At 47.0% G+C, this 26,858-nt stretch overlaps 1 protein-coding gene across 1 annotated transcript in view; it reads right to left on the bottom strand.

Annotated features, from left to right (window-relative positions):
- Positions 1-26,858, bottom strand: part of tenm4 (teneurin transmembrane protein 4) — a 174,785-nt gene that overhangs the window by 48,575 nt on the left and 99,352 nt on the right. Inside the window, exons 4-7 of the mRNA XM_056610354.1 lie at positions 9,454-9,706; positions 6,878-6,952; positions 6,527-6,625; positions 5,120-5,355 (exon numbers count right to left, since the gene is read on the bottom strand). Of these exons, the coding sequence (XP_056466329.1) occupies positions 5,120-5,355; positions 6,527-6,625; positions 6,878-6,952; positions 9,454-9,706 (663 nt within the window). The remainder of the gene's footprint in view (positions 1-5,119; positions 5,356-6,526; positions 6,626-6,877; positions 6,953-9,453; positions 9,707-26,858) is intronic.

Raw genomic sequence — 26,858 nt, 5'->3', positions numbered from 1 at the left:
CCGGGCTCTGAGATATGAAGCTTTTTTAAATTGGCTGCAGAGAACCAAGAAGGAGAGCAACAAAGGCGGAGACACGGTGTTGATATAACAAGGTGGTTTTTAATGAGGGACCCGGCGCCGGCCGAGACGCCGGCAGCGGTGTCGCTGTCGGCTGAAAGGCGGGCGGCGTCCTCCGTGGTTGCCGGGCGATTGCGACTGACGTGTCAAGAGTCCCTCCCTTGCGCGGCGCTGCCCGTTTTGTCCCGGCCGCGTGTCGCGACCCTCCTCCTGCTTATCTCGTGGAAGGGAAGAGGGTCATGCCATGTGTCAATTAAGGAACAGAAGCGCGGCGGCGCCGATCTCGAGAGGGTGAGGACACCGGCCCCGGTGTCCTCCGTCGCCGCGTCTCACGGACGCCAATCCTTCACGCGTACGCCCGTCAGAGATGCTGCTGTAATGAGCACATCTCATTTACATTTACAGGTGCTCACCGTGATGCACGGTAAAAGAGAAAAATGTTACGGGGCTGTTTACAGAATACGTCCGGGGAGCTCGGGGGAAAGCTGGTAATTGGTGTCAGAAATTAGATCTGGAGTGTTGATTTATTCTCAATGAGAATGAGGCTTGTATCAGTCGCCATATGGCTGATTCAATATTTTGGAAAGCTTCTGGTAAATAAATGCTGAGTGTGGGAACCTTTGATTGCTTATTGTCTACATTACCCAGATTAACACATTCCCATCACGTTTTGGCAATGCACCATCAAAAATGTATTCACACTATAGCAGCATAAAACAAAGTACAGTATTCCAAAAAAATGTGATGTGTTCAACATAAAATGTATTTTAGAAAATATAAATTTCACAATAACTTTAGCATTTATGGCATGCAGAAACACAGTCCACACAGGTATCTGGAATAACCAGAATACACATGGTATTGTCGTTTTCTATATAAATGCCCAGCTTCTGTTTGTGACTTCACACCTCGGGTTTTTATTTATTTTCACTGTATCAGCATTGAGATAACCTTGGCTTGATTTTTTTTTCGCTGAAGCCAAGGTTTATATGCCCTAAAAAGGAAAGAGAGAGGCAGCATATCGAAAAACCACGCCAGACAGAAAGCCAGATAGCACAGTTTCAGTAACTACACAAGTCCGTTTATCAAAAGCACTGAACCATTTTTCAATCACTTTAAACGACCAGTACGGCTCACGAATCAGTTCTCTTAATAGCAGCACCTGATGGTCTGTCAGCCAGCGATCCACAGAGGGAAACCTGTATATATGGACCTATCACACCTCAAAGGAGTACGCCTTAAGAACAGAGATAAATCTGTTACAGTACATATTGGACACACCACACCATGAACGTGTTGCAGAAAACCCTCATATAGAGCAATGCAATTTTGCAATATAGATGCAATGCTATTTCACAGTATAGGGGCAATACTGTTCTTGGGAGAAGAAATGGTATTCTGCAGGATTAATGCTGTCTAGAGTGAAAGGAGGATTTCGTTTTTTAGAGTAAAGAAGAAGTGCTTTTACAAAGTAAAGAAGCAACTCTATAGTAAACCAAAGAACAATTGGAATAATGCAGTGAAGGAACTATGTTAAACTAAAGTAAAATGAGTTTTAAAAAGTAAAGGGAGCACTTTTAAAAGAAAAGGAGCAATACCAATTGGAGGTAAAACTATTATATTTCGATAAAAAGATGCAAGGCTATTCTCCAGCAAGGCATTTCACAATGAAGGAAGAATGCTCAACTAAATTAAAGAGGGGTTTTAATTTGATGCGATAGACGAACCAATGCCGTAACGAACAACAGCGCTATTGTAAAGGAAGTGAGCAGCGGTCTCCAACAGAGGACCGATGCTAGTCTAAAGTTCCCGCAGACGGCAACACTTCGGCCGACCGCTCCGCTGCACAGCGACCTTTTCTAGGTTGAGTGCTCGCGCCGCGGAAACCCCTGACTGTGGTTCGACCTTTCCGCCCGACGCCTGATACCTGGTGAGCCTGTAAGAGAGCGCGGAGGGACGCTGATGACCTTACACTGGCGCACGGCGTAGCACAAGGCGCTAATGAGGGAACGACCACAGAGAAAATAACGCCATCACGCGTTACCCCACCCCCCCCCCCCCACCCCACCCCACACCCGCCCAAGCTTTTAAGCACTTTTAAAATGTGGTGACTTACAAGGGGGCCCGGGCTGTCGTAAAAAAACCAAACAGCAAGTCAAAACATCTGTCACCCGACTTAATTGGGTTCATTAGAAATCTCACCCAGAGTTTCAAATTAGAGCCCGGCCCCTCCCCACCCCCTCCCCATAATTAATTGCACTTCAAATTAAATATATTTTCTCATCAGCCTTTAATTAAACACGGCCCTTATTCTTGATTGGAAACGCAGATCTTGGGGTGAGTGCCGGGTCTCCAGCGCGCTTTGTGAGAGGTGCGCCGGGAGATGGTCTGATTTTGGGCGGGGTATAATTACATCCAAATGATTAAGCGCCATCTCGCTGATGGAGTTCTCTGGAACCCTGCCAGGGCCAGAAACCCAAAGTCCTCCGCACAATCTGGAGCCAAACCCAGAGCCGCCGCCGATGCCAAAACAAGGGCTCACCACCGCCGCCTCCTACGCCTGGCTGATCCGAGCGAGCACGCACGAACCGGCGCCGTCGTGATGAGCCTTTGATGACATGACTTCTGATGGGATTTTAACTAACAGCTGCTCTATATCGGCGGAGGAAGACACCATTTAAACAATCCACGGGAAAAAAGACGAGGACGCATTAACGCTGAACCACCCTGCCTTTTTAAGTAGCCGCGACATGCTAGCAGGAGCCGATACTAGGATGGTAGCGCTCGATCTCAATGCAATTCAGCCCAGCTGCTGCTCCGGGTTTGAGCAGAAACCATTTAAGCAATCCTGGGTGGTGAAGAATAGAGATATAAATGAATGATCCGATTTTAGTCGGTTGAGCCCTGGGGGTGGAATGGTAAGGATAGCTTTCACGATCGTTACGCCGTAATGCATATTTATAACAAACGTCTTCGAGTCCATTTATCTCACTGATGGAGGTGGTGTAGTCATGGTGGGACACTTACCAGCTTGCTTCTACCTATTTCCCTCTCCCAAAGACAACTATTTGATTCCCTCAGTCAGTTATAACTACATACATCAGTTGTATGAAATATAATCCCATCGCTATACACGACGGCCTTGGAAATAGAGAAAATTAAATATTCCACAAAAGTACGAGAGACAGGATGGCTAAGTTCAACATACCAGGATACAATTATTTCCAAAGTCATTTCATTTCTGTTAGCGCGATTTCCCTCCCGAGCAAGGTTTTCACTCTCAGAGACAGGAATAGTCTTTCTCCGTGAGAGCAACTTTGAGGTGTGTTTTTTTCCTCTTTCAGCGCACACCGGTTTGACATTGATTCCTCAATGTCATTCCTCCTCCACGCTTCCCCCAGAAGCACACAACCTTTGACCTCCTCCTTGTCACTCACACACTGCCGTTCCCCATGCCTGACCCAGTTAACGCTGCTCATAATTAAACATTCTCCCTGATGAGTTCTACAGCTCGCTGTTAGCCTCATTACCAATGCTGGTGTCAGATCTACACTCAAAACATCTTATTTACATGGTGGTTTGCGATTTGTTTTATAGCAATGAGGGTGATACAAAACACTGATCAATCTAAATGGATATACATTCCCCATTGGACACCAATGGCTGGCACTCGTTTTTGACAAGCCCTATTTTTTCCTTGTAATGCACTTATTTGCCCTTTCTTCCTCTAGGTCAATCGGGTCAATTGTCCCTCGGGAAAACAAGCCTTTGCAAATCTGCGTGGGTGATCCCCGGGGTTCTCGGTGAGTGAAGCCCAGCTGGATGGGCCAACTTGAGAGCTGACTGGTCGTGGTATAGGGGGGGGGAGACGGTTTGGTAGTGGGGGTTCACCCCGTCTCAAATCAAACGCCTCGATGGGATCTCTCTCAAGGTGTGACAGCTGGTGTCTCGCATCTTTTTTTTACCTCTGTTTCTGTCTGCCCTAATCATGAGCGGGCCACCTCCCCACACAACCCCCCCCACCACCCCAGCCCGGTCCCCCCTGAGCCCCTCCGTCCAATCTAGGAGCCGTAATGTTATTCCTGATGAGCTCCGCGGGTAGAGGACTCAATCTATATAACCATATTCACGCATGCCGCCATGCGGGCAGATCCACACCATTAAAATGGATATTAGCAGGAACACAATAGGGGCCGGGGATTTTCATCCCCGGACCCAAAGCCCTGGTGTAGGCATGGGGAGGAGGTGAAGGAGGGTTCAGGGTGGTGGGGGATTACGTGGTGGCTGTTGGAAGTGGGGAGGTGGTGGCTGTTGGGGAAGGGGTTTGAAGCTCTCCGTGGCTTTGACTATAGGGCTGGTGGGTAAAGTGTAGTAGGAATGGGGGTTGTGGGTATAGGGGTGGTGCGTATGGGGGATGTGGGTATAGGGTCTAGGCGTGACGGCGTGTTTAGTTGTGGTGGCTATAGGGGTATTGGGTATGGTGGTGGTGGGCACGGGCCTGATGGGTAGAGGGTACAGGTGTTGTGGGTATAGGGCATAGGGTAGGTTGTTATTGGGCTGGTGGTTATAGGTTCTAGGGGTGGTGGTTATAGGTTCTAGGGGTGGTGGTTATAGGTTCTAGGGGTGGTGGTTATAGGTTCTAGGGGTGGTGGTTATAGGTTCTAGGGGTGGTGGTTATAGGTTCTAGGGGTGGTGTTTATAGGGTATAGGGATGGTGGTTATAGGGTATAGGGGTGGTGGTTATAGGTTCTAGGGGTGGTGGTTATAGGTTCTAGGGGTGGTGTTTATAGGTTCTAGGGGTGGTGTTTATAGGGTATAGGGGTGGTGGTTATAGGGTATAAGGGTGGTGGTTATAGGTTCTAGGGGTGGTGGTTATAGCGTATTAGTGGTATGTACAGCAACTTTGGGGGCGGAGCCTGTCGGTTCAGAGATGGAGGTGCAGGGCTTTTGGCGTAGGGTATTGCTCCGGTATTGGCGCTGGCCAGAGGAGCCGAACATCTGGCCAGAGGTTTTAAGGAGGGGGGGGGGGGGGGATGGGGGGGGTCAAGGTGACTCAACTCACCGATGAAGTAGGCCAGGAGGACGAGCAGCGTGACGGAGATGAGGATGGCGCTGAGCGCGGCACACTTCCAGGTGCAGTGCTTGTAGGGCTTCTTGAGGCTGAAGGCCGGCCTGGAGAAGGTGTTGCGGGGCAGGGGGCGCGGCGGCGGCGAGTACACCGTGCTGGAGGTCAGGGGGTATCCGGGGGACGTGGTGCAGTACATGGGGGATGTGCCGCCGGGCTTGAACAGGAAGTGCCTGGAGGGATGAACACGAGGTGGGGTTGAAGAGAAAAACTGATTTAACAGGAACAGAAAAAACGTCTGGATATTTTTCGTTTTCATTGTTTTATTGTCCCATGGACATCCTCTTCGTCCGTCTGTCTGTCTCTCCGTCTGTCTTCCTGCTCTCTCTGTCCGTTGACCATGTCTGCCTGGATGTCTGTCTGTCCGGCTTTTGCGTTTTTTTGCGGCAGTCCGCCGAACGCATGAATCCCTGTGTCCCACGGTTATTACTGCTAACTGCTAATTCTGCCTCCCAGCACCTTTCTTGTCGCTACTACAGCCGCGCCTCCACGTGTAGTGAAGGAATATTATGGAACATTGGGTTTCGTTCCGATCGAAAGCTGTGAATCAATACCAAATCTAATTTACAGGGCTGGTGACCGCGACAGGACCTTGTTAATTCCTGCCAACATGGTGAATATTAATTCACAGCCACTATGGATCATATTTATATGTCGCTCCACAGCTGGGGCCTGGGCGGTCGGCAGTAGTGTGACGGGTGACGGGTGGCGGTGGGGGGGGTGCTTTCGTCCTTGAAGAACAGATCAGTAGGACAGCGGGTTGTGTTTGTCCGGGCGTCTTACGAACTGCCTATCTCTGAGTCAACGGGCGACGCGCTGCCGTCACCGAATCTCTGCTGGTGAAAGGCGTCGCGGAGTCGCTTTGTAGCGGCTGAGGGACATGAATCAGATTTAATGTCACACGCCTGATGTACGACACGGACAGTCTCTAAATCCATCCCCTCGGTGATAACGATCAACACAAACCCCTCGCCGAAACCGTCTCCTCGCTAACAGAAGAATACATGGCGACTGTGATTTTGAAATAGAAGAAAATGATTTTTAAGATAAAAAAAATAAAACATCCCATAATATCAAATGTGACATGTTCAATGTGCTAAGGGTGTACAGAGTGTAGATGAATTAGACCAGAGCATTCCGGCAAAAAAACGTATTTTGGCTGTAGAAAAGGTTTGGACACGAGACATTTGAGGGCAAGCCAACGAAATAAAAGCATGAGGAAGCGGCAGGTGTGAAGCGTCGTGCAGCGAGGGGTGGAGGAGCAGGAGGAGGAGGAGGAGGAGGAGGAAGAGGAGGAGGAGGAGGAGGAGGAAGAGGAGGAGGAGGAGGAGTCATGCAACGTACCCGTGGTTGTACGCGGCCTCACGTTGCGCTGACGCCAGCACGTCCATCTCAATCAGGTTGTCCTGCAAAGTCTCTAGGAATGCCTGCTTTGATATGTTTCTACAGACACACACACACACACATACAAAACACAACACACCACACACAACACAGACAGACGGGGACAGCGGGGCTGGGGTGAGATGTACGTGCAAAAGGAAACACAGGGCATGGCCACAACACATACACGGTGAGCGGTCAAACGCGTGACGTCACGGGAATGGCGACCAGACACGGCGGCGGCACAAGACAGAAGGCGTAATCCAAGCCCTTATGGAACTACTTCTACTGGGCGCTCTCTCACTGCCATACCTGGTATTGTACGTGCCCTGCCCCTCTCTGCATGCGTCACGCTCCTCTCTGATAAACATTAGAGTATTCTGGCTCCTTCCACGTCGTAATTGAAAGAAAACAATGCAAATCACTTACACATCGCTCCACATATGCCGTCTCAAGGATAATATGACTCGAGGCGAGTGAAATGGAACAGACTCCGTTCCAATGAGGAGTTTCTTTCATGCGGCATGTGGCCGTCACATACACATTTATACATTGAACAAAAAAACATATTTATATCCTTAATGAGAAAACTTCTGCTTGTGTTTAAAAGCACAGCGACTAATACAATTGTTTGTTTGTTTTTCGTTTCAGAATTATATTAATCAAATTCCATAAAACACCACCACAAAACCCCACCTGGAGGATAATTGCTTTTTTTCCCACACGCCTCTCCTCCCTAAAAAGCAGGCATTTCTCCTTTGTCATTCCACAACACGCATCTCCCTGGAGACCGGTCTTCCATGAGGAACATCAGCAGTGATGCGATGGAGAAATGAACCGCCCACATGCGATGGGCGTGCCCAGCCCACAACGGCCAATGGGACGGGGAAGGGAAGGGGAAGCCTTGTTTTTCAGGTGCCTGGGAGAACGGCGGCAGCCAAACAGCATGTTTAAAACCTCCGGCCAAGCTGGTTCTCCGAGGAGGAGGGGGAGTATAATACTTTAATGAGGAGGGTGAGAGGGAGGACATGATTGGATGGAGGAGGAAAGGAAACAGGCGGGTTGGAGGGGGGGAGCAGCCCCACCGTGGGCTACTGACCGGACTCGGACCTGGCTAGTGTCTGCATTTGGTGTGGGCTACTATCTGGACTCGATAGGCCTTTGGGCTAATGTCCTGACCCGGCAGGCCTACTGCCTACTGTCTGGACACAGGGTTAGAAATAGGCCCTTCACAGCCATACAATTCCCCAGCAGCAGGACCAGAGGGCTATTATAAGACAATTAAAAAAGTTATAATGACAGGCAATGTTTCAGCTCCCCCGTGGATGTTACTAATAGTTTAGATTTTATCAGTGGAATTCTAATAATTGATCTATTTTCCTTTCCAGGGTGTGTGTGTGTGCTACATGTGCCTTCGTGTGCATGCGATAGCATGTGTGTGCGTGCGCTAGCGTGTGCTTGCAATTCGGCGCCGCCTGTTGCAAATCTCGCTCCCTCCTCGGCATCTGTCTCTCGCTGCTCCCGTGGGGATACCTGCGCGAGATTAACTTTGGCGCCATACGACGTTTAATCGCTCATTACGCCACTCCCTGTCCTTCCGCTTGCCGGAGTGAACGCTCGTTTTCCCGCTGACTGAACCGCTCCACAAAGACAAGCCGGGGAAGAGGAGGTGTCAGAGCTTCTGCTCACAGCAAGCTGCTCAGCTGTGCCCCTCGAAAAAAAATTAAGTTAGCGCTTTTCCCGTCAGCGGCGGTTTAGCTGCTAACGCGATTTAACGTTGAGAGTGATTGAATTCATTTAAATGTATGCCGGTAATTAGAGCCTCTGAAAAAGAAAAACAAACACAGAGATTTGTTCCCCTTTATCTTAAAAACGCTACTATGTGGGTGGATTTGTATAATTTATAGTTTCTTTTTTTCTGAACAGCTTTGAGAAGCTTCTGTGTTGCATTCTGGATAACTTTTCCCGCCTTTTTCCCTGGCTACCTGTGAAGTAGTGAGCTCATTAGAGGCATATAGGGTTTGATTCCGTCCTGACACCTGTGATTTCACGCCGAGCCGACGGCACCGCTTTTCCGTTACAATAACACTTCATGCTCAGATGGTGGCCTCCCAGTGAGAACCAGAGAACACTGATTGGTAAGAAATAAAGAAATCTCCGGGCTGAAGTGGACGTACAGAGCGCGCTCGAGGGGAGGCCTGCCGAGTCATTCACCGAGAGTGCCGCTTCTAACATCCAGCAGTGTGATTGTAATTGTTCCGCCAGTGCAATTCAAACAGCACCTTGGCTAATATAGAAGGTCTTACTTTATGGAAAATTACTTTCTGTTTTTTATTTGGCGTTGTCTCCTAAAAAGAGGTAATTCGTAAAAGGGTATTAGCATTATGATTGTTGTTTGTGGATGTGGTTTGGCTTTGTTGCTCACTACCTTCATGCAAATGAATTGTGGGACAATTTAGAAAGCTGTGTACAAGAGAACATAACCTCTGTTTTGACCTCAGCGTCAGCCATTTACGAAAAATGGTCGAAATGATTCTGTTTTGCTTATTTATTGAAAACTGCTATACCGTTTATTCCGCAACACTATGTGTTTTGTTTTTTATGTACGCAGGGTATCCTTCATGTCTTCATCCACCAGACCCATACTACTCTAAATAATCCTACAACCGCCCTCCACTGCATCAATCCCCTCAGCCGCTGCACCTCGGGGTAAACGTGGCACCAGGACATATCCAGTACCGTGATACACAGCGTAACGGCCAACACACACCTGCCCCCCCCCCCCCACACACACACCCACCACCCCCCCCCCCCCCCCCAACCCCTGGTCCGTCGGCCTCTAGCGTGTCTGTGGCATGGCGCGGGGGGCAGACGGTATCCATGGTTACCTGGTTTCCAGTGGGATGTTGCTGTTGAGCAGCCAGTTGTCCGGGGTGCCGCCCCCCGGCTCGGTGGCGCCGGAGGCGGGGCCGTCGGGAGGGGCGGAGCCGTCGGTGGGCGCGGGGCTGGGGTTGCTGCGGGGCGTGTAGGTGGCCCGGTTCAGAGAGTTGGCGGAGGCGGCGTGGTGGTGCTGGTGGTTGGGTGAGTGGGAGTGGGCGAGGGGCGGCGTCCTGAGCCGAGAGTGGTTCTGGAACACGCCGTCTGGAAAGCAGAAGGTTAAACAGGTAAGTAAGTACAAAGTGTTTATTTATTATTTATTCAGGGCCGTTAGAGAACGCAAGCGCCTAGTGCTCGACAACGGTTCAACACAGCAAAAGACTGCGTGATATAAGTACAAAACACTAAACAAAACCACCAGCTCATCACAAGTTACTCATCTTGCTCAGTGTAACGCCTGCCTGTGTAAGAAAGGTTTAAGAGGGTTAGTAAACCCCCGTTAAGCAGGAGCACTTCTGCCGGCGAGTAAAAAAACATGCGATCCGAAGCATTCGAGACAGTCGTAAAGGTTTTAGAAGAAAACAACACATTGCGTTCCATAGGTGCCAAGTACGAAGCGTGTTGTCAAGCGTTGTCAAAACACACACAACACTCGCTCAAGCTAGTGTGCACAGCCAATAGAAAATTACCCCTCTGGAAAAGCTTTTTTAGCATGTAGTAGCATACTTCATGTTTTTCACAGATGATTTCCCCCCTTTAACAACTCTATACATTTGAGTAAAAAACAACACTTTGTGAGACCAACTATTTCTTTGTTTAAAACCATAGAAACCGAGACCTATATTATATGATACAATAAAAAAAAGCAAGATGGTGCATTCCATCGTTTATTTTGTGACCGACTCATCTTCTCGCACGACTTTTAACAAAGGTGTCCTTTCGTTAGTAACGGTCACCTTTCTAGACAGGCAGACATTATGTGCGCCCCGTCAAATAAAAACACAAAGGCACACACTAAAAATGTGTGGTGACTCCTTTGTACACAATGATTCAATTATATTTCGACTTTTTTTCTTCCTTTTGAGTGAGAAGAATAGGCTCATAGGAGGCGGCATGAAGACACCCACGTGCACTTTAAGTTCACCAACGCACTTTCTAAAAGTACTGCAGCCCTCCAAAGCTCTGCCGATGAACCACTGTGTGTGTGTTTAGGTATGTGCGTGAGTGTGTGCATACAGTCCATGTGTGGGGGCTGTCTCTTTACTGTGTGCGTCCGTGCGTGAGTGTGTATGCGTGCCTGCTTGTGTGTGCGTTTGTGAGTGTTTGCTCGGATCTTTATTGTGTGTGGGTGCTGTGTGTCTATACTGTAAACGTGTGTGGGTGTGTTCGGTCTATCTACACAGTTTTTATGCTTGTGTGTCTTCACTGTGTGCATGTGGGTCTTCACCGTGAATGTATACATGTGTACCTCGCTGTGTGTATGTGCGTGTCTTCACGATGTGTGTACGTGCGTTTGGCTTTGTTGTGTGGATGTGCAAGTGTGTGTGTGTGACTTTGCTCTGACTGCATGTGTATTAGTGCTGTGAATTCTGGTCGTGTGGACGCTGTGCTCAGTCAATCCACTCTGCTTGGATCTCTATCTGTCCACCACGATGATGGATGGATAGAGAGATGATAGATGGATAGAGAGATCGCTAGAGAGACAGATGGATAGTTGCGTCTCCACGCGCGCCACATGGACTGCAGAGTTAGCGCACGTGAGGTCTGCAGAGCGCACGGACGCATACACACACACAAACACACACGCGCACAGACACACCCAGCATGGTCTCTGTCAGAACAAATTTTCTCAGAACAAACACACATTATCCCAGAAAAACACACACCCCTTCCTGCTGAACATCCAAACTCTGAGACACACACACAGCTTCCAAAATAATACGCACACACACTCATACACAAAGAAACATGCAATTATGTAGCTTGAGGTATATATTTATGTAGACACAGATATGTAAGGGATAATGTATAGAACGCCGGTCATTATCGGGAAAATAAGCACCGACAGGGCGAACAGTACACCGACGCGCAGCAGAGGTGTCTTGCTTCGCCCTGAAGGGGCTTATTTGTGATAATGGCCAGCGACGTTCTACACATTATACGTGTGTATATATATTATACACGCTTATTACATGGCTACTTGCCAAAACGAAAAAATAACTCCACATGGTGTGTTTTTACAATTTATTTGTTACCAGCATTCGTAGTGTTGATCAGCAGAGAAAATAGTCAGCCAAAGACGTTGACGTCGCTTAGCAACCGAAGACGCTGGGGTTGACAATTTACCGGACTACTTGAGTGATACCAAAGACGTCGTTAGAGGCAAAAAATCCTTTGTTTTCGTCGACAGTCAATTATACTTAGCAACGGTGAATTATCAAATATAATTCACCGCCGGAAGTTGTGAAGGGCCCATGCAAGTGAACGGAGCGTTCCGGGGCATTGAGAAGACCCGTGTAATAAACATATATATACATTACATATGGTGAGACCTACATCCTTAGTATGGTGAGATGGCTAGTTGCCTTGTTCCAACACTCTCCCCTGTAACGTGTCTATACTTAGAGCTCACACTCCCACATGCACGCCCCCGAGTGCACAGCCATGTTTAGCTATGCCCCCTGCTGCACACTCTGCAGCTACCTGCAAGGTGACCAAAGAACCGCCCCTCTCTCTCTCTCTCTCTCTCTCTCTCTGCGGATCTCCAAAACAGTACATCTGTACGAGGGTGCACCGAGCTAGAGGTAGGTCAAGCCTTCTCGCTGAAGTATTCCCGTGACGACTCATCACATCATCCGGCCAATCAAACACTGGAACCGGGCCGATTGTTAACGTATTGCGTTTGTACTACGTATTGCAGGAGGGTCCGTCCATTCGAATACAGGTGTCGTCGTCAGCTAGATGTTTCTACTCCATGAACTTCCCCAGCACACACACACACACACACGCACGCACACGCACAAACACACACACACGCACACACACACAAAAACAAACACTCACAGAAATAAAACTGTCAATCTCTATCGTCCCCGCAATCTTGATGGATGCCACTCTAGTTAGCGGGCTTTTGGCGGAAGACTTTAACATTCTCTCCACATCCCAGCTGGTGCTACATCCCGCTGTTACCACACTGTATCTCAGGATGGAAGGGGAGGGGGTGCATTCAAAATAAGATGTACACAGGACGGTTACTCCACCCTGTTGCCGTGCGCACCAGCGGATCCTCCTGCAAGGCGCAAGATAAAGTGGTCAGGTTTCCCCGGCGTACTCTGGTCCCATTTGTTTCCACTTCTCCTCCACCATTCATCAATCAACCGGCCCGGCGTCACACCACATAGCTCGGCCTCTCTTTACGGAGGGCCTGCATGCTTTGGCTCAAATGCATCCATGATGGTAAATTGCCAATTTGAAGCATAAAAGGCTGTGGAATTTAGGGGAGCCTTCCATCAATACCACTTCCAACTGTCACCGAGATCCACACCCTTATCGGATGTTCTGATTAGGTTTGATATATATTTGAAATACCTGGAATTATTGAGTCCTTCAGTCAATTGATCCCATGCCCATCAAGCTACTGGTGTGGAAAGCAAAATGACAACAACAACAACAACAACAACAACAATGTCCTGATCAACAATGAAGCATTCAGGGGCAGGGCCAGTGGAGCGGGCCACAAAGCCGCTGTATGAGGCTGTAAGTCCCGGGACACTCAGAGACATGGCTAATGCAATCCTTTGTTGAACAGCGGATTTCCACTGACAGCCATGATAAACTATTGTGTTAAAAGAGGAGATGGGGGGTGAACAAACGGCCACAGGACTTGGAGGAAAGAGGTAGGGAGAGAGAGAGAGAGCGAGAGAGAGTGAGAGAGCAAGAGAGAGAGATAGAGAGAGGTAGAGCGAGAGAGAGAGAGAGAGAGCGAGAGAGAGAGAGAGAGAGAGAGAGAGAGAGAGAGAGAGAGAGAGAGAGAGAGCAAAGTAGAGAGAGAGAAAGACAGAGAGAGAGGTATAGAGTGAGCGAAAGAGAGAGATGAAGAGAGAGAGAGAGAGAGAGAGAGAGAGAGAGAGAGAGAGAGAGAGAGAGAGAGAGAGAGAGAGAGAGAAAGGGGGGGGGGGAACATTGAGGGTCTAAAACCAGCTGAGTCTAATCCCCAACCAGGTGCAGTCTCCCCCCCCCCCCCCCCGTCTCCCCCCCCCCATTCTATTCCTCCAACGATTCATGACAGTCTTGTGGGCTACACCAGCATCGAATGTACATTATTTGTGTACCTGCCTCTGCACACTGTGTGTGTGTCTGTGTGTGTGTGTGCCCTCAATTCCATGGGTGGTACTTTCCTGAAATCCGGAGGCTGGACACAAACTATGGGTTCAAAAGACACAACACTGGCACAGAGAGCCCTGACGGAAATATGTATAAATGAATATGGGGACTTTTTATTCCTTGTTTCATTCAGAGACCAAGCTGTGTGTTGTGTGTCTGGTGGACCCCCCTTTGAAACCACTCTGGCCTAGCCCAGGTCTAGACCACGATGCTGGGCAGAGAAAACACAACAGCCCCCCGGGTGACGAGGAAATACACAACTGGCAGCGAATGTCCCTTACCTGCTTTCTGCTGGATAACATAAGGTGGGAAAGTGTTTGCCCCTACGGAGAACTACATGACATGGATGGAGGTTTTTCGCCCGCTATGATGATTACGACCAGGACGAGTTTGGGTTTACAGACAAGGTAATATCCCGGAGTTTGTTTTACATTTTTACACTAGAAAACTTTATCAATGACCATATTCGAAAAGGCTTGTCAGCGTGGTGAGAAGATGTTTGCCAGGTTTGTAACAAAAGATCAGCTTACAGTTGCCAAAATCGATAAAATTGATTAAATTAAGTATAATAACAGCAATATCTTCCTCTGTAAATATACCATAGTCCTGTGTGATCACACTCCATGCTTCAATTAAAAACATGAAAACCCAGAATCTGAAGCACTTTATAAGCTGTAAAAAAATATTATTTGGACAATACAAGATAAAACAGCAACGTACTCTATTAATCCCAGAAGTGAAATCCAGGATATTTTCAGCTACAATAATATATTTAGTCCTCTAGAAGTGTTAATGACCCAGTAGTGTTACGACCAGTAATGTCCAGGTTTCTTCCTCTCCCTCTGGAGCCAACCCCTTCCAGCCAAACAGAGATATATAAGAACTAGCTGCCTTAATACTCCCCCAGCCTTCCCCCTCGTCACTCATGCAAAGCCACAGATCTTTAACAGTCGGGTGTGGAGCTAGGTGCTATTCTATTTTACTGGAAAGATGAGCATGAATAGAAGAAAAGGACGCGGACGGGTTTGTGAGACGGAGAGGGCACGGCCATTGCTGTCCTGGCAGATGTGATGAGTCAGCGACAATTATTCACCGCGAACCACGGGACAGGGGAAATAAATGGTTTCCTATTGACCTGCTTTGCACGAACGAAATTGGCAAGAAAGGAAGATTCATTTGTTACCGGGGCAGCAGTAGAAGGGGACTTCTCCACAATGGCCAAACTTTGGGCCGGCATTCAGCCATGAGGCTGGGCGCTATCTATTCAGTCTGGGAATGCAAGATTTCATTTTTCTTGGCGGCAGATGCAAAGGCTGGCTGGGGCCCGCTGAGACCGTGCTTTCAGAGGTAATTACAGAAAGTCCTCTTCATTAGCAAGAGCCCCGCCCACTGACCGGAGATAACGACGGGGACTATAGAAGATGGCTCCCTCTAACAACTCCGTCTCAGACATCTACAGCTCAACAACACAATTACCTTTGTTTCGTGTTTCTCGTACAAAGATGTGAGTGTCAAAGAATATCGACTTCTGCATTGTTTTTTAAATGAAATGAGAAATTGTGCTTGCGTTCACATTTTTTTTATTATTATATAGCTTGCATCAGTATTCAACCCAAAAGTAAAAAACAACTCAGTGCATTGAATTAAACTGTAATTATAAGCCATTGACATTAGGTAAGAAATGTAGCTTTTTTACAAAAACTGTGCTAGACTAGCCAGTCCATCAACTTAATTTGTTTGACAGCACAACTGCAACTTCAACCAGCACAGAACATGATATAAAGAGTACACTCTGTAAGGCATTAGCTGAAAAGCGGAAGAGAAGCTAGCAGAAGAGTTTCTAAAAAGTGAAATAAATGCAGTGGTACCCAACAATACCTTTGGACACATAAAAAAGGTGAAAGAGTTTGATACTGTATATCATTTAATACTGGCTATTTGCTATTTAACACTACTTAATATGTTTAATAGTGGCTTCCTTTTTATACTGGCTATGTATTATGTTTAATACTGGTTATTTTTGCACACTGGCTCCTTCTGAAGTTTACTACGGGCTGTTTTTTAATGCTGGCAACTTGTTAAGATTAATGCTGGCTACTATTATGCTAATATATGAATCTATTTGCATAGTAATGTAGAGTGCATAGGGTAGATCCAGAGCTAACAGAAGCTAGCTTTTGGGAACTAGCCGCTAGAAGCTAGAACGGGGAACCAGAAGCTAACTCAAGCTAGCTTTGGTTATCATCATGCTCTGCAGAGTCTGTGGGGAAGAGTCATTGTTGGACTGCCTGGAATCAGCTGTTGAGAGTTTGCAAAGGGATGTCTAGTGGTGGCCACAAAGTGTTGTTTTATTTATATGCATTCATATCCTACTAAAAAGATAAACCATACTTATATTGGACCATATTTAAGGTCATTGAAGTTATTGAACTGCAAGTGGTTCGGCGATCCCTGCTATGGTTCACCAAGTTAAAACCAATTTACAGGCTTTTTTTTTAATCTTGGGAGACTTGATAATTAGCATGCATCCTAACAGAGTTATTGAATGACATTTTTGGACCAAGCAACGATGTGCATTACCATCTTTACGATCTGTTTTATAATAAATAATGGTCTTACTTTTAATTAAACCTGGGCAAGTATTTTTGGTCATGGATCTATGACAAGCCATTCAAAGAGCTGTTGAGGCCTTTACCCAGAAGGTAGGCTAATTTGAAGGAATAATAATAATAACAAAAGCTGACTAAACAAAGGCTATAGCTCTGCTTTAATGAAATAAGCCTACAATAAATAAAAACACGAAATGTTACGTGGAATGTCATTCCATATTGTGATCCTCAGCCTTTTTTAAATAACAGGCCAAAATCAAGTCCAAAGTACTGAAATATGTGAAATAATCCCAATTAAAGTTTGTATATTGAATTTGATAACGCAAGTATTTTTGTATTAAGCATTGCATTAAAGGGCAAATGATGGCGAAGGTGAATTGCCTCTTCAAAACAAACATGCTGGCCTAAGACCCAGCCCAAAGCAATGTGGAAGCCAGTGATGTGGTGATTTTGGACAGGCATTGGGGTGGCCAATCAGATTGTAGGGGTGAAAGAGGCCTCCCTTGCCACCCCTCGAAAAACGCATATGGCCGGAAAGGGCCGCAGCGACAGTCACACCTGATAAATAAAGCGTTATGATTTTACCCAACGCACCCCATAAAAGAGGAAGGGTGTGAGCCAATTCAATACTAGATTAATCAAAAACCAATCTATTGGGAAGATAAATGATAAAATCTTGCTTATTGCTTGAGTCCCTACGGCTAATCATAGGGGCAAAGTTTCCACCTGAGCAGGAATTACAAATCAAATTTGTCAAGGGGGTATTGAAGCTACACTCAACATAAGCAGCATCTCCCACTCTCTGCAAGTCTCTGTTCTCTCTCTCCCTCTCTCTCCCTCTCTCTCTCCCTCTCTCTCTCTTTGGCCCGGCTGTTTTTTTCTGCTATGAGAACAGACTGAAGGAGTGGAGCCAAGAGGGAATGCGAGCTGTCTCCTCTTAGCTAGTTGGAGAGCTAACAGGTAGCAACAGCAACACATGGCGGGGCTAACACATCCTCCCTCAACTCCTTCCCTCTTCCAAGAGAAATATAGGAGAAGACTTCCTGAAGATACACCAAGCAGATGTGTGCCTACCATCGTTTATGACTGGCACAGAAAGAAAAAAAAAAACTGCTTCAATCGTACATGTTATATAACCACCATACGGCATTCCCATATGACTGAAAATAATTTTCTTCAGTGAAATCCCCCCTTCCTAAAATTACAACATACAGGCTCAGAACACATCCCTTATCTGTAACCCTTGCAGAGAAAATATATATTTTTTCAGCCCAAGGATTATCCCCCATACCAGCAATCCAATCCATTAGGAGCAATGTTGGCATAGGCTCTCTGTCTCTCTCCCTCTGTCTCTCTCTCTCTCTCTCTCTCTCTCTCTCTCTCTCTCTCTCTCTCTCTCTCTCTCTCTCTCTCTCTCTCTCTCTCTCTCTCTCTCTCTCTCTCTCTCTCTCTCTCTCTCTCTCTCTCTCTCTCCCCCTCTCTCTCTCCCCCTCTCTCTCTCTTTCTCTCTCCCCCTCTGAAATCAAATGGATTTGCCACAGTTGTTTGAGGCGCCTGGCTAAAGGCAAGCCAAACAGCTGAACACGTTTCAAACCCTCCGCCTCGCTACCGAGGAGGTCTGAGATTCTGTCAGAGGAATACAGATGCTTTGTAATTCCCGTGGCTTCCAACGGAACACTCTCACTCCCCCGTACTCCTCGCCATCTCCTATGGATGGGAGATCGTTAGCTCCCCAAAATACATTATCCGCACCGTGGACCAATTGCATTGACATAGAGCAAGATGAATAGAAGACCACCTGGCTCTGGTGATATCGAGCTGGTCAGAGTTAAAATAACACCACTGCAACAGCTGAAAAAAGCTTTCTCCTTGCCATGGCAATGCACAACTGGTGTTGAAGCAGAAGGTCCCAACTCTGTTTGGTACTGAAAAGTTTGTTTGCCAAAGGTCTGATAGTCCTTATGACCCCCAGCTTACATATCCCTCCCCACACATGGTTTTAGCCCCATCAGCATCTGCTGGAATCAAACCCCCCACTGAACCTATGCAAATTCCGCCACACTACTGGATTAGCATTTGTGGTCAGGAATCATTATTCTGTTTGTGTGTACAGGTCTTTATGTGACCTTTCAACCCTTTTCAATCATTTTTTTATTTTTATCTAATAGCTATAGCTTACAGTACAGCAATCACCGTGACCTTAAGATTCTGACACACAGCTTTAACCGTTCAGACAAAACCGGGACATGCCAACCAGAGCTCTTCCCTGCTCATCCCATGATCGCTCCATTCCTCCAAGCTAGTAAATTACTTTCTGCCTGTGACCGGTTTAAACCACATTTGCTCTTACCCGCACAGCCACGGGAGATGATTAAGCAGTTCAAATGGAGCCTTATTTGAATGAAGAACCCGGAGCGACCACCGCCTTCAACCCCTACGCTCCCTCCAACCCGGCCAAGCGGGTCCAGGCTCGCCATTCCTGCCTGGTCAGCTGTGAGAGGAGCAGGGAGCTGTTGTGCTTCTGGTGCTTTCACCGGGGAGCCACCGTGCCCCATTGAAAAGCAAACACAAGCCACCAAGGAACCCATGCTGTTTTGCATTAAGAAATGCTAATGGCGGGAGGTGAGGGAGGCTCAGATCTAAGGGGCTCAGCGTGGTGGCGGAGGAGTCCCCACTGGCAGGCTACCCAGGAAGAGGGCCCTCTGAGAAAGCCTGGGGCCACGGTGAAACACAAGCCCCACAATAGAGGACCGCAGGCTTCAGCGAGCAGCCTGCTCAGGCCTAACATACACACACACACACACACACACACACACACACACACACACACACACACACACACACACACACACACACACACACACACACACACACACACACACACACACACACACACAGAGAGGGGCCTGCTTGGTGTATTCTTTGGGAGCCAAGCGAGATCCTGCGAAAAACAAACACAGCCACCTCTGAGCCACAATGTACTGCTGTGAGCGTTTATCCGCCTCAAAATTCACTAGAACATTCTCTAAGTCCGGGACCAGGAATAAAGATGACCCGGTGCACATTAAATCTCGAAGCGATGCCACCTGTTCTCCAGCGCAACCGATACACCTCTTCAAAACTATTATTTTAGGCATATGTGGTTCTCTCTGCCTGTCTACTCAGGGAGGTGGGGGGAAAAGTAAATATTTTCTCACCACATGTCTCTCCTGCATTTGAATATTTCTTGAATCACTGACCTGTGGGCCGAGGAGATTTTATATTCCAGTCTTCTTCACCGTGGTAGTGACTTTGGAATATGCTTTTCTGCGCTTGTAATTCCCTCTGAGCAACCTGAGTTGCATACCAAAGTCTGATCTATATGCTTTGGCAACATTAAGTATTTTATCGGCCATTATAACCCTTTGTAAGACCGAACATCAAACAGAATTATATTATAGTGCATTGATATAAAATGGATAAACTCTTCCACGTTGACCCTATCCCAAGGATTTTTATGTATTTTTATCTCCAAACGTCGTATTACTTCTTATGGAAGTTCATAACATATTGAAGGTCAGGTGAGTGATCTATCCCAAAAGATCAGAAAAAAAAAAATCCCCCCAGGAAAAAATAGCACATCGCATAAAATCCTAATCTGATTTGTGAAGATTTAAAAAATAAATCTCCTTAAGGTCAAATGCACTACGAGCCATTACCTTAATAGGGCTTAGCCTCCCAAATAGTCATCTAAAAACCGACACAATTCCTCGACCGTTCATTTAAAGTCTGTTTGATTAAAGTCTCTAGAAAGCCCCTTTTACACAGAGATCCCTCCATATTGCTGTATAAAAGATAAGGCATTAAGCTAGCTTTGCTTTATTACACAATACCAAGTAACGCCCCCCCCCCCCCCCCCCCCCAGGAAATAGAGGCGTGACGTATAGCACAACTGTGTCAGCGTTTTGTGTGACGTATAACTTATGCATCAATCTCAGCGATAACAGCGGGTGAACTGAGTGTTGAGGTGCTTTTGCTAGCTGTGCACATTGAGCCCACTCTTCAACACAAGTGAAGCCGCTGTGCATCGTTCATATTATGTTGATGCATAACAAGGTGGGTTAGTTCACACATGTCTTGATTCGGCTTTGTTACAACCCCCGCGGACGGTTTGAATGCAGAACAACAAGGTCCCCCCCATTCTTTTTGTATATATATATATATATATATATTTATATATATATATATATATATATATATATATATAACGCCCCTACAGTCCCGGCTTGAGCAGGCTGTTTAAAAGGAGCTTGTGATTCTTCTGCTAACATGACCACAGTAGGCTGCTTATTATCCAGTCGGCTTGAAATTAAGAATTAATTTACATAGAAGCGCCATACATATAGATGCAAGTAAAAAGTAAATGAAAGCCGCACGCTAGCTGGAAGCCAGCAGCGTAGATGTGATGAGAGAACAGACGAGAAAGGCGTGGAACAAGCGAACACGACTCATTAGTTTGGCTTAAGTGAACAAACAGCAGATACTTTTTTCACATTGTAATTGCCTCCATACAGCCAAACACTGTGTGATCAAACAATGAAGAATGCTAAAACGGAACTCAAAGAAAGAGCAATTTGCATAATTTAGTGACTATTTACAGGCTTCCACAAGGTGGTGAGAGGTCCGTAAAATGGAGGAGTGCGTCCACCAGAACTGCATTTGAAATAACGCCTTGATAGTCCGACTCTAATGATAACCAACATTCAGAAATTCTCCACAAAAAGTTATGCTCAAGGCGGCCTAAGAGGTGGACTGCTACCATTGGGGATTGAACCCGGACCCTTTCGTGGTTGAACACACAAACCAGCAGAGCAGTGTTTACCATGTTTTCATTATTTAGCAGCAGCCTTTGACATCTCATTGTAGCATATAGCATCACTCTACACAGCATCGCAGCATAGAGCATTGTACGACGAAAGAATTGTGCTTCAAGGGGTCAAAGCGTACAGCACTGTGCCACATAGCAACGTGGCATTTGGCATCGTGCTAGCTAACATTGTAGCATAACGCATCGTGCTACATGGCATCGTGCTACAAAGCATTGTATCATTAAGCATTCTGCTACAAAGAAAATGCAACGAGAGACATTACGCGGCACTATTGCATGCCTCCGCCCCGCTAGGCTCGATGACTAAGACAGATCCTCTGGCACTTCCTCCTCTCCTCCACCTCCCCTCCGTCAGCCCGAGGGCCAGCCCCAGAGCCCCAGCTATGTAAATCACCGCTATTGTAACAAGGCAAATCCACAACAATAAAGGCCCCCAGTTCTCCTCCTACCGCCGTCCCCCTGAGCAAGGTTCCTTCACTGGTAGACTGACCAACACTGCTTCTCAGTCGCAGTCACATTAATGGGGAGGGGATTCACCAGGGGATTAACAACTCATTCTCTCTAAGGCTTCCACAAGCAGATCCATTCCGTGAGGGGAACATTGGTTTGATGTAATTCCTCCCGCTGGGTAGTTAACTCGTGAGCCTGATCAATAATTTAGGCCGGTGTTTTATCATTATTATTTTTTGCTCAGCTTTTGTCGGTTCAGGGGTGGAAAGACAATTCACGTCTAAATATTAAAATTATCCGACGTTTCAGGCGTTGGGAGAAGAAACGCAGTGTAAGAGAATGCGACACAACACAACATAATTCACAGCCACACAAAGAATGGCCATGAGAGGTTTCCAGTATGATAATCTGTGCTATGTGTGGTATATTTTTTTAAGATACACACGCACCACACACAGACTGTGTTTCTTTATGTAATCTCAGATCCAGTTTGCTCTGGTTTTTAAAAAAGAACCGGTTGAAATGTCTCTTCACTTCATGCATTTTTCATACCAGCATGCTGTGCAGCCAAGGTGTATGTGGGTGCGTATTCATGTTCTGTGTGTGGGTGTGTGTCTTTCTGTGTGTGTGTGTGTGTGTGTGTGTGTGTGTGTGTGTGTGTGTGTGTGTGTGTGTGTGTGTGTGTGTGTGTGTGTGTGTGTGTGTGTGTGTGTGTGTGTGTGTGTGTGTGTGTGTGTGTGTGTGTGTGTGTGTGCGCGCGCGCGTGCCACATTTGGGGAAGATGTTTGAGCCTTGCGGTTATTTCAGGCTAGCAAAGACTTTGTGTAGAAATGCAAAAAAGTCAAACCAGTTTCTGTAATGAGGATCTTAATATTAATAGTACCCCTTCATACTAAACTTAACTTTAAACTATCCATCCAACTACTGATACAGTTCAATAATAATAACGAGTAAATGTGTAAGTGCTGAAGAAGTAGCCACTGATAATCATTATGGAATGAAAACATTGCTTTCATGCTGAGGACTTCATCTTCATTTAAAGAGCAATAATAACCAGCAGGGAGTTTTTAGTTAGGAAGAAAGGGTTGACAGGAAGCTATACAATCAGCTGGCTATCCAGCTGCGCTGCTCTACACTTAATAGAAATGGTTATTAAAAGAAAACGGTTTATGTTATGTTTTCATGCTATCTTTATTCATGTTTATCCAGCGTCCGTTTCAATATTGCAGAGCCCCAGTTTTGAAGCCAATGTTCAAACCAAACGCACCTGCAGCAATTAAAAACACAGCAACATCTCCAGAGACTAAATTGAAACTAAAGGACCTATCTGTGACATACAAGAACCAAAATATTGTACTCAGCCAACCGATCAGCCGTCCTGGCTCCCACAGTGAGAGAGACACACTTAAACTTCCCCGGCTTCACTTCACAACACTATCCACTTCCAGAGTGCTAAACACAGGCTCTAAGCTTGAGCTCTGAACTCAAGCACCTCCGTTTAGAAAAAGCCCAGGAACCAGAATGACCTGGGTCGGGACAAGCTCTGCTCCGGTGTTTCCCAAACTCTGTGGTTGGATGTCTCTACATATGTGTTCCTCTGAACTAATATGATTATTATAACGTAGAAATATTGCAGAGACCTCGACATTTAAAACGGAAGAAGCAGGGGCGTGCGTCAGGAAAGGCTCCGTAAAGTGTCTGTAAAGGTCTCCGATCAACAGCATGCTGTAGAAACACACTTATTAAAATCCCCTTCTGAAAGTTTCATCCACTCTTCCGAGTGATTTTCTCTTTGGTTTGAAATCTCCGTAACGAAGCAGGAAACAAGGCGCAGCTCCATCCTTTCAGTTTCTGGTTTGTGGCCCGGGCTCTGTGCCGTCTCCCCCCAGAAGTTCGGCAAGAACGTAATGGGACGGCTGGATCGCAAATAAGAAGCAGGCGACTCACCATCAGCGGCGGCTGCAGTAAGGGTGGTGGGAGCAGGAGCAGTGGTAGGGGCCAAGGTCTCGGGGGCCCGTCCTAACTCAGACTGAAGCGGGGCCAAACAAGCCTTCACACTCTGAGACCCCGGCAGGCTGAGCCACACAGTTACCTAGCAACCCCGCCCACGTCCCGATTGGCTGCCAGGGAAAGGGGGAGGCAATGGGAGCAGCTCAACAGGGGATGTGACGGAAGAACAATACACCGCGGGGACCTGGGGACCACAAACACACACAGCCCAGGGTGGGTGGGTGGGGGGGGGGGGGGGGGGATTGGAGGGAGGGGTGAGGTGGTGGAGGAGGGGGGTGAGGTTTGGGGTTGAGGTCTGGGGCCAGGAGCGGTTAAGAGGGGAGGGTGGATGGGGGGGAGGAAGGGGGGAGGAGTTGGAGGAGGGGGGTGAGGTTTGGGGTGGAGGTTTGGGGATGGAGCGGGTGAATGGGGGCTTAGGAGTCAACATCAGTGACGCACACGTGAGCGCACACGCAAACACTTTACACTGATTTCCTAAAAACAGACAGACAACGCAGCATTCAAGAGTACTATGGTAACAGAACCAAGTCGAGGGACTATGGGTTTAAAGCTTAGTGCTTACAGGGACATGATTGACAACAACATCCATGCCCCAGTTTCCATCTCTGAAACAGCTGCAGACATGAATCACTGACTTCTTATTAACACTACAGACAAATATAGATATAAGTATATATATCAAAGTCACATCTTCCAAAGTCTTATCTTCCAAGCCTTCAGGCTCTGAATACGAATACAGTCCTGAATCAAAAAACATGACAAAACGAGGATGATAAACAACAAGCTTGCACTAAACTACCTAAAAGAGTTGTAGCTCAACCACTTCAAACCTAAAAACTGCATGAACTGTACAGAGCTATTTTGTCAAGCTAACATGGCAACCTTACAGTATTATAATTTTGAATAAAGCCTATCTTTCCATGCGTTCTTGCTTCACTAACCAGAAAAGCGCCTTACATCGAATTTCCTAAATTGGATATATCACCTATATATCAGTCCATGCACTCTATGAAATCCATGCAAAGCAAAAAAGAGAAAAAACAATGGAGCACATGTTACACTAAAGTTACACTAACCTATCAAATATTAACTACTGCTCACACTTTACATTATAGTGTACGGTTGAAGTGTAATCACACAAGTCATATGCAATAAGAAAATGTAACAACATGTAAAATCATGTACTTCATGTGTGATAGCATGATACCACACAGTGTGACAAGGGATAGGGCTGGGGTAGGGCTACCTTTACAACTTCTTGTTCAACTGCCCTTTACTACCTCCTGTCCTCCCTCAGCCCGCCACAGACTGTACAGACTGGGACGCCGTCTACATCAGCATCTCTTCCGGAGCAGCTAACGCAGTGTCTAGCCTCTGCAGCAGCCCTGCGACGCGCAAATGTCGGCGCGCTCATAGCGTCGCCCTCGGAGTCTGCGTCCTCGCGTCTCTCCGCTGTAAACGTTTAGAATCCTGCTGACGGCGCGATCACTCATCCACCCTGATAACCGCAGACTCGGGCCGCGATTATCCCGGAGGAGTAATAATATACGAGTCACTGGATCGCAGCTCGTTACGATGCAATTAGTGATATTAACATATATGCCAGTTCCATGCCCGCTGCAATGCCTCTTGGTGTGTGTGTGTGTCCGTGTGTGTTTGTGTGTGTGTATGTGTGCGTTCGTACACGGTTTTGCATGCTTTGCTTGATATTGCCAATATAAGCGTAGACTTGATTTTCCTGTTAACACTTCACAATAAATCCAGTGTAATGACCACTGAGGAACGTCGAAGTGAGAGGTTAACGGCAGGAGATCATTTTTTATTAAATCAGCGTTTCACAGATCAAGGGTAAGGAGTCAGCAGCATCAATATTCCATCTCAGTTCCTGCTCAACTTACCTCATTAGACGCTACATAGGCCTAAAAGCCAAAACAACAGCATGATGCTAATTATATGCTCGCAAAAGAACAGCGCGGAAGTGATCGGCAACTTCTGTGTAACGCCTCCTGGCTTAGAAGATATAGTTGTCTTAAAGGTGCTAATAGGGTGCTAATCAGTGAGGATTTGTGTGATTGCCAGTGCACTGCAGTGGAAGACAACAGCGATCTCCTTGATCTGTTAAAACCCTCTACTGTGCTAACGGTGTCATGCCTGCTTACGAAAACAGAGTGAAGGTTAGCCCTAAACACTAAGCTATGATGCCTTTCACTGAGCTATGATGCTTTTCCCACCTCAGTTTTTATCATGTGATTCACACTCTGAGTCACACAATACGCACTCACACACACACACACACACACACACACATATACACAAACCCACATATACACTTTACCTCAGGTAAACTCATGCTTCACCTACACACTCAGCTCACCTACACATTCACACAAACAAGCACAACACTTCAACACACACAAAAACACACCTCTCCTATAGACACCTCACACACAGGAACCGTACACGGAACCACACACACACACACACACACAGGCACACCTCACTAGCACACAGACACACATCTCTCACTCACACAGACACACCCACACACACAGATCACACCCCCAATGACACACACACAATCACATACACACACACATACACACACACTTTCATCCTACGAAAGCAGCCAGGCTTGGCTGGCTCTTCCCTCTATATACTTCAACACCCCCACCCAACCACACCACCTCACCCCCACCCACGCCGTCACCTCCCTTGAGCCAAGCCGGCCAACCGATGACCAGCTGTCTTGACCTGTCCTGCCCACCCTGTCGCCACCACTACCACCTGTACCCCACGGGGGGGGTCTTCATCTGCTTATGAGCCTCCTAATTAAAACGACCAGCTGAACAGATCGGTGGCTGTGGTTGGCTGGAGGTTGGGATGGGGGGGGGGGCCGGCGTCGTCATGGTAACCTCCACAGCTATCACCCTCCTCTTCATCCGCCGCGCAGGATAAAAAAAAACGAAATCTATAATAAAAATAATACACCGTTTGTACATACAAGTGACCCTCCCGCTTTAGTTTGCTGCGCGCGCCAATCCACTCGGCCTTCGTCGGTGGCTTTAACCGTAACTGTGTGAGCAGCCCCCCCTCGCGT

This window comes from Gadus chalcogrammus, chromosome 16, assembly GCF_026213295.1.
Source record: "Gadus chalcogrammus isolate NIFS_2021 chromosome 16, NIFS_Gcha_1.0, whole genome shotgun sequence".
NCBI lineage: Eukaryota > Metazoa > Chordata > Actinopteri > Gadiformes > Gadidae > Gadus > Gadus chalcogrammus.
Note: the sequence above shows the minus strand (reverse complement) of the source record. Positions and strands in the feature narration are given on the sequence as shown.